The 8,232-nt window shown below is 36.4% G+C and overlaps 2 protein-coding genes across 2 annotated transcripts; one reads left to right on the top strand and one right to left on the bottom strand.

Moving 5' to 3' along the window:
• Positions 1-3,445: 3,445 nt before the first annotated feature.
• LOC139894170 (putative pentatricopeptide repeat-containing protein At3g23330) lies at positions 3,446-5,459 on the bottom strand. Its single transcript, XM_071877372.1, has one exon. It carries the CDS (start codon positions 5,391-5,393, stop codon positions 3,558-3,560), a length of 1,836 nt encoding a protein of 611 aa, XP_071733473.1. The 5' UTR covers positions 5,394-5,459; the 3' UTR covers positions 3,446-3,557.
• Positions 5,460-6,494: 1,035 nt separating this feature from the next.
• LOC139890446 (uncharacterized) lies at positions 6,495-7,541 on the top strand. Its single transcript, XM_071873324.1, has one exon. It carries the CDS (start codon positions 6,495-6,497, stop codon positions 7,539-7,541), a length of 1,047 nt encoding a protein of 348 aa, XP_071729425.1.
• The last annotated feature ends 691 nt before the right edge of the window (positions 7,542-8,232 follow it).

Genomic DNA, 8,232 nt, shown 5'->3' with positions numbered 1-8,232 from the left:
TTCATATGTTGCAGCTATTGGACATATTTGATAACGACTAAATAGTTACCTAATGAATATCTAGTGTAACATTCCTAATGAGCATGTACTGTAACAATTATACGGACTAAACATCATTCAGGCCTATCGGAAAATGACAGTAGGGTACACGATACAGATAATGAAGACCTAAAATTACCGTGTGTAATTTAAGTATGTTACCTTGATTATCTACGTATATGTATGTAAAAAATATCGAAACCGCACCTTAAGAATAAAACGGAAGACTTCAATCGTTGAATATCGTTTAGTTCATGCTTAGTTTCCTTTGACCTTTGCCAACTTACACGTTTTGACCTTTAGTTTCCTTTGACTCACATCTTCTTGATTAAAATCAAGTAAAGTGATATCCAATGTCATGTTTCAACCAAACCGCAAACAGATTCCAACGAAAAATTGTAAGAACCATAAGCAATATAATCTAATAAACAATTATAAGGAGGAATTTGTTCAAAGTCCAAAATTATATACTAACAAACTTGTGGTGCTGGTTACGACGGCGATGGTTACGATTATGGTGTTTACGGCAGTGGTGCTGAGGTCGGTGAATGTTCAACCACCATGGTCGTCGTTGTAATAGCGATAAGGCTTAGCCACTTGACATAAATGGATTGAAGAATATGAAGTTTCAGTACCTGAAGTAACCGATTTAAGATGTTGTGACCGCAAACATATCAACGAAATTGACCCAGAAAACACCACCATCTGGTGGTCGAATTCCGCACCGCCGTTGATTGCGTCGATGGAACTCCAGACCAATAACTCAATTTAGTAGCGATTTGATTTGTTAGCATATTTACAGCTTCAATGAACTCATATTAGGGTTGGTGTAGGCGTGAATCTGGAACACAAAATCCTGTCTATTGCCTCAAGACAGGGATCTGCAAAAGGCGGAGGTCAAAAGGAAAATAGAATTTGTGATTTGATTAACAGATATGATTTTTGTGGAGGAGAGTAGAGATTTTGGTGTAGAAGATTGTAGAAGTCATTAGAAGCAGATGTGGGTGTGCACATAATATGGCAAGTGCAAGGGGAAAAAAAATTAAAAAAACGCTACAGTACTATTTGATTTAATAGTGTTTTTGGGGGTGGAGGACCAATGGGGGATTGACACCATTTACCACAATTTATATATATATAAATATAGATAAACAGAAATTTCAACCCATCAACCTAGAAATGGGTAACGGGTCAAGTGGGTTAACACCACTTAAATTTGTTACAACCAAACTCGCAGAAAGTGGCATGGACAGTATTCAAAAGTTTACAGTACTCTTAAATTGCTTTACTAGAAAATATTTACTAGTATTAGAGTTTTTAGTTTAATGTACCAAGTTCTAATCATATCTGAAATACATAAGTCTATACATATGAAAAAGGGGATAAAAATGGTAGTGGTCAACCAAATCTGACCCGTTTTGAACCAAAATCATTTATACTCGTTCTGAACAAGGGTGTGAGAAAAGATGGATATCATAGAGCTGGAAAATAACCCATTTACATAGAAATTTGGTTGATGAGCGGTTTGTTCATCTCAAGGGATTCAATATAAAAAAGACTTAACTAACAAATGAATGGGTCACATGGGTATAAAGTTACCCAAAGTCTTATTTTAGTGCATACAACCACCTAAATTATTTTATTTATGATCTGGCTTGGAACAACAATTATATTGTTGCTGAGATAATAATCAGCAACCGAATAACGTATAATCATTCTTGTACAAAAAGGACAAAGGTGCGAGTGTGTAACCCCCATGGAGGCCCATCTAGACCAACTCACTGACCCACCCATCTTTCCAACTCTAAGCTTCATGAATGTTTCAGAAACTATTAATACCAATTTAGACATATAAGATCCTCTTTACTAGATATGGAAAAATGTGTGGCTTGGATAATCGGTTAAAACAGGTTTATATTTACAGCTTCGTTGAGCCAAAACCCATTTTGCCAAAGAGGAAGTTTTTATAAGCAACAGAGACACATATCAGTTAGGGATTATGATTTACTAAAAAGTCTACCAGTTTTATGAGATTTTATCGGCATAAATATACACTTTGGGAAACTTTGCCGACTTGAGTTTTATTCTTCATTTGACCCTTTAGGGGTAATAATTAACCCAAACTGACCCATTCGTGAGCAAATGAGTAAAAACGCTACCTGTACTATTTACCATTTTCATATAAATTCTTTGTTCTCGCTAGGGGACTTGGTTTAGGAACAATAAAAGATTGAAGGCGAGCTGTCATTTCTACTTCCACATGTGCTGCTTTCGATCTCACGTTCGATGTCCTACAGTCATGAGAACATAGTGCATGTAAATTGATGTATTTCTATAAAAGGGAAAATGTAATAATCGGTAACTTTCGTAATTGATAAATTCCTTGAAGTATTTGTCGTTTCAATGTACTGGAGGTAACATACATCATAAATTTAAGAAACACCGTTTCAACAGTATTACAAATGCAAATGAAAGTAGAGAAAGCTAAAGTTACGGTCAAAAGCATACATAACAAGAGATGAAAAGGAGCTAAAGCCATAAGATGTATTATAAACAATTATTCGTAGGAACAGCTCAGATCTTTAAACTAAAAGTAATAAAAACAGGGAATGAAAATACACACACACATTATAAGAAACATGTCAAACGGGTTGACAGTCTCAAGATGTGTATTTTATGATGTTATTCAGACCTCACATTATAATTTTAGTTACCTGATTTTCTCAATATATGGAATAAATACCATATACGAAATATTTCATATATATTATTTAATAATTTATGAAAAAAGTGTTCCAAGCAACAAAATGTGAGGACTTTGAGTGAACCAAAAACACCACGAGTTAACCCATTACCCAACCCGCCCATTTTGCAACCTCTAATGATTCCCAACAAGATATGAATGTTCAAATGCCACACTTCATTATGGTCAACAATTTCTTTAATGAATGTGAGATCAATCTATAAATCTCTACTTAAGTAAATTTAGTATAAAAAAATACTACCTGCTGAAGAAATACCCGATGGGTCAATGCTTCATGGAGATCTTGCTTTGTTCAACTGATGATGTCAGTAAACCGGTTAAAATCAGACCGCATAGGACGTTTCGTCCAATCTGATTAAGAATCAGTATGATTCAAATTCTTAGTTTAAATAATGTCAATGAACCAGTCAAAACCTGCCCAATTCTGTCAAACCCCAGGAGGTTATTGCCCATGGTCTAGAACCTCAAGTTTGAAGTTGGTTAGCTTGCTAGGCAACATATAGATGTTGTAGTGCATGGATTTTGTTCGTGGCTAATGTAGGACAAATGAGATTGAGTTATAAACAATAAAACAATACAAATAATTCTATTACAATCATCATTCTATTAGGATAGGAATAAAACAAATAATTTGTTAACCTTACGACTATCGAAATAGTATTAGAGCCTGAATTATCTGTAAGGACCTATATTTGTTACAAGAAACATAATAAATATAAATATAACCAAAAACTAGGCAACATACTCCTTGCAGTCACCAATAATCTCCACAAGAACACATCCCATCTTTAAAATGATGGTATCGATTTACATCTCTAAACACAATCTCCCTTTCAGTAATCTTCGATATAAACTTAATTGCAACATGACAGTCCTCACAAACCCTAAGGTTCTTCGTAATCAAAAGCTTACTCTTAGGAGGCGTACTAATCAACCCAAATGCTATCGCAAGTCTTTCGCTATGTCTACACACCATTCTCGACTTTTCATCATCATCTACATCGTGAAAAACTGGCGCAACGTTTGGAACATATCCCGCTTCATACATCAACTTCTCGACCCGTTTTAGTTCCTCATCGATCTCATCACTCATCACATGAGAAGTATCACCCGAAAGAAAAGCGTGCACTTTGTTATTCACTTCAATCCAACTACACGCAATGTCTTTTTGTAACTTTTTGTTAGTCATTAATTCACGAAGCTTAGAGACACCCTCCCATTTTCCCGCTTGTGCATATATATTCGACATGATCACATAATTACCAGGTTCATTTGGTTCAAGCTCGATTAGCTTTTCTAACGCAAGTTCACCTAATTCAACGTTACCATGAATCTTGCACGAATTTAGTAACGCACCCCACACGCCCGAATCAGGCGTAACATTCATATTCAAGATCATGTTATATGCCTCGTCTAAACGACCATAATGTCCTATCAAATCAATCATAGACGAATAATGTTGAACTGTGGGTGTTATTTTGTAATTATGTATCATTGAATCGAAATACTCACGACCTTTGTTTAATAAACCGCCATGATTACAAGCCGAAAGAACGCCAACGAAAGTTATATGATCGGGGCGTGTGTCACGAGTCATTTTCTCGAATAAATCGAGGGCTTCTGTAGCGTGCCCGTGCATTGCGTAGCCATTAATCAAAGCATTCCACGAAACAACACGTTTTTCCATTAACCTATCGAAAATACTCCTAGCTATTTTAACAGAACCACTTTTAGCATACATATCAACCAGTGCAGTTTTTATCTTATCCTGAATCTCAAACCCTAACCGCCAACTGTACCCATGAAGCTCCCTCCCTTGCGGGAGAGCCGCCACGTCAGCAGCAGCCGCGATAGCCGTCACTAGAGTCGCAACAGTCGGTCTTACCCCATCCACCGCCATTTCGCCACACAAAACTAAACAATCCTTTGCGCACCCGTTTTGGCCATAACAAGTTAGCATTGAGTTCCACATAACAACATCTCTTTCAACTATTGTATCAAACACCCTGCGTGCACTACCAACGTTACCACATTTCGCGTACATATCAATCAAACCCGCACCGACAAAAACATCCTTTTCCCACCCGGTTCTGACTACATGTTCATGAACCTCTCGTCCCACATCAATCGCGCTAAGATTCGAACACGCTTTCAGCACAAACGGAAACGTATAATTATCCGGAACAACCCCATACTCACTCATTTTATAATACAAAGAAATCGCAACATTATACGGTCCGTTCCAAGCGTACCCACGAATCAACACATTCCATAAATAAACATTTTGTTTAGGAATTTTATCAAACAGTTGGTGTGCGTTAAATAAATCATTACAACTAAGGTACAAATTAACAAGTTTAGTGCATAAAATAGTGTCGTAACCGAACCCGGTTACACAAAGGTGTGCGTGTAATTGTCTACCCGGTTGTATTGCTCTTCGAGCGATGAATGTTTTTAGAATCGATTGGTAATCGACATGCGAACGATTGGTGAGGTTTGAATGACGGTGTTGAGTTTGTGAGTGATGTAATGATCGGAATTTGTAGCGTGAAAGAGATCGTGTTGCTTTTGTTTGTACTCGAATTAGCATTTGGGTTGTAAGGTAATCAGGTGGTTTTAAACACGGTGACTAAAGGGATGGCGTTGCTGGGGGTAAAAAAGGCGGGATCAAGTGTGCATAATTATCTATTTTTCTTGTTTTTGGTTTAGTAAGTATGTTGTGTGCTTCACAAATTCTAATTCTGTATTACACCTCCTTCGACCATAAAAGCACAGCTAGCTAACAGGTGACACTGATGTGGACCGGAAGTGAGCGCGCTTTTTTTGAGAGGATCACTTTGATGTGGTAAAGTTTTCAATTAGTGTAGCCCGAGGAGGCGTTTGTGGGCGTTTCTCATGCATGCAGAAGTCGTCCGTCCTTTTATTATTGTATTGATGATTGTTTAATTGATGTATTATGTAATTGTACTTAGCTTGATGCTAGATGCATATAGTTATTGAGATATCTCTATTCACTTAGCCTTGTGCTAATCCCTCACATCTTCTCGCTTGCAGGTTAAGTTATGTAATGCTTGGATTATTGGGAGAAGCTTGTATGATGGATACGTTTGACATGACTAACTCTGATGACCGTATTTTGATACTAGTCATATACTAAGGTTTTTATAATAATTTAGGATTTGGCCCAATGGAATTATTTATTTTGGGTTATTTATATTACGAGTGTTTTAAAAATAGAAAAGAAGAAAGGTAATAGTTTAGCTAATACTGAATCGGAAAAATGACGGTAGAGTGGTGAAGAAGTGGTGACGAAGGTGTTAAACATAACAACATCAACTCATCATGATCATTATCAATTGTCTAAGTCATGATTAGCTATCTGTTTATTGCTTTTACTTTTTAATAAGTTAATGTTAGTGGAACAAATCATGGATCCACTAATCATGATATTGGTGTTGGTGTGGTTCATTTGCTTTTCAATAAGTTAATAGTAGTGGAGTAAAGTAGGTGTGGTTTTCTTTTACAATGTAACTCTATTTATATGTCATTTTCCAGCATGTTAATATATCCCAGAAAAAGCACATCTCTTAGTGCAAATCGTGTCTTCTTCTTAAAGCATTATATCTAAGTATTTTGCAGTGTTTGTTTAACTTGATTCAACATTTGGTATCAGAGCCAGACCACAAACAACATGTCTGATCTACAAGTTGTTGGTGGTATTAAGAAGTTAAACAATCAAAACTACAATTCATGGTCAACTTGCATTATGTCATATATGCAGGGACAAGACTTGTGGGAGGTTGTCAATGGAAATAACATTCAACAACCTGCTGAAGAAGACAACAACGGAGTGCTAAGAAAATGGAGGGTGAAAGCTGGAAAGGCCATGTTTGTTTTAAAAACAACGGTCGAAGAAGATGTGTTAGAACACATAAGAGATGCAGCAACACCAAAGGAAGCATGGGATACATTCACTAAGTTATTCTCAAAGAAGAACGACAACAGGCTTCAATTTTTGGAGAGTGAACTGTTATCAGTAACACAAAAAGAGATGACAATTGCGCAGTATTTCTACAAGGTGAAATTAGTGTGTCGAGAAATCTCAGAATTGGATCCGGACGCTCGAATAGGAGAAGCTAGGATGAAATGTATAATCATCCATGGCTTGAAGTCTGAATTTCGAAGCTTCGTGGCTGCTGTACAAGGATGGCAAACACAACCATCAATAGTAGAGTTTGAAAACATATTAGCTGCCCAGGAAGCATTGACAAAGCATATGGGAGGCATCTCATTAAAGAATGAAGAAGAAGCCCTCTATGTCAATAAAGGCAAGTGGAATTCGAAGCAGCAGAATAGTGGTGGATCTAAGAAGACTGATGAAAAAGTGAAGCATCATGATAGGAGTAAAATTACTCACTCAGAAGAGGGATCAAAGAATCGTTTCAATGGAAAAAAGTATAAACCAACTTGCTATAATTGTGGTAAGAAGGGTCATTTTGCAAGGGACTGTCGTTCAAAGAAGGTTGAAGAAAGCAACACTGCTCAATCTAAAAGTGAAGATGAGTGGGATGTCAAGTCATTGATGGTAACTGATGAAGAAGAGTTATCACTTGCAGCTGTAAAACCAACACAGCTTGATCACAATCGTGATTGGATAGTCGATTCTGGTTGCTCAAACCATATGACGGGCGATAGAGAAAAGCTCCAAAATATGGTGAAATACAAGGGCAGTAGATGAAATGTCCCGTTCTTATTGATTAAAAACGTTCCATATTAATTGATTTCGTTGCGAGATTTTGACCTCTATATGAGACGTTTTTCAAAGACTGCATTCATTTTTAAACAAACCATAACCTTTATTTCATCAATAAAGGTTTAAAAAGCTTTACGTAGATTATCAAATAATGATAATCTAAAATATCCTGTTTACACACGACCATTACATAATGGTTTACAATACAAATATGTTACAACAAAATAAGTTTCTTGAGTGCAGTTTTTACACAATATCATACAAGCATGGACTCCAAATCTCGTCCTTATTTAAGTATGCGACAGCGGAAGCTCTTAATAATCACCTGAGAATAAACATGCTTAAAACGTCAACAAAAATGTTGGTGAGTTATAGGTTTAACCTATATATATCAAATCATAATAATAGACCACAAGATTTCATATTTCAATACACATCCCATACATAGAGATAAAAATAATTCATATGGTGAACACCTGGTAACCGACATTAACAAGATGCATATATAAGAATATCCCCATCATTCCGGGATACATGCAGGTTTTATAAATGATTTACAAAATAGACACAAGTACGTGAAACTACATTCTATGGTTGAATTATCGAAATCGAATATGCCCCTTTTTATTAAGTCTGGTAATCTAAGAATTAGGGAACAGACACCCTAATTGACGCG

Source organism: Rutidosis leptorrhynchoides, chromosome 2 (genome assembly GCF_046630445.1).
Source record: "Rutidosis leptorrhynchoides isolate AG116_Rl617_1_P2 chromosome 2, CSIRO_AGI_Rlap_v1, whole genome shotgun sequence".
NCBI lineage: Eukaryota > Viridiplantae > Streptophyta > Magnoliopsida > Asterales > Asteraceae > Rutidosis > Rutidosis leptorrhynchoides.
The sequence above is the reverse complement of the archived record's forward strand: the minus strand, read 5'-3'. Positions and strand labels throughout refer to the sequence as shown.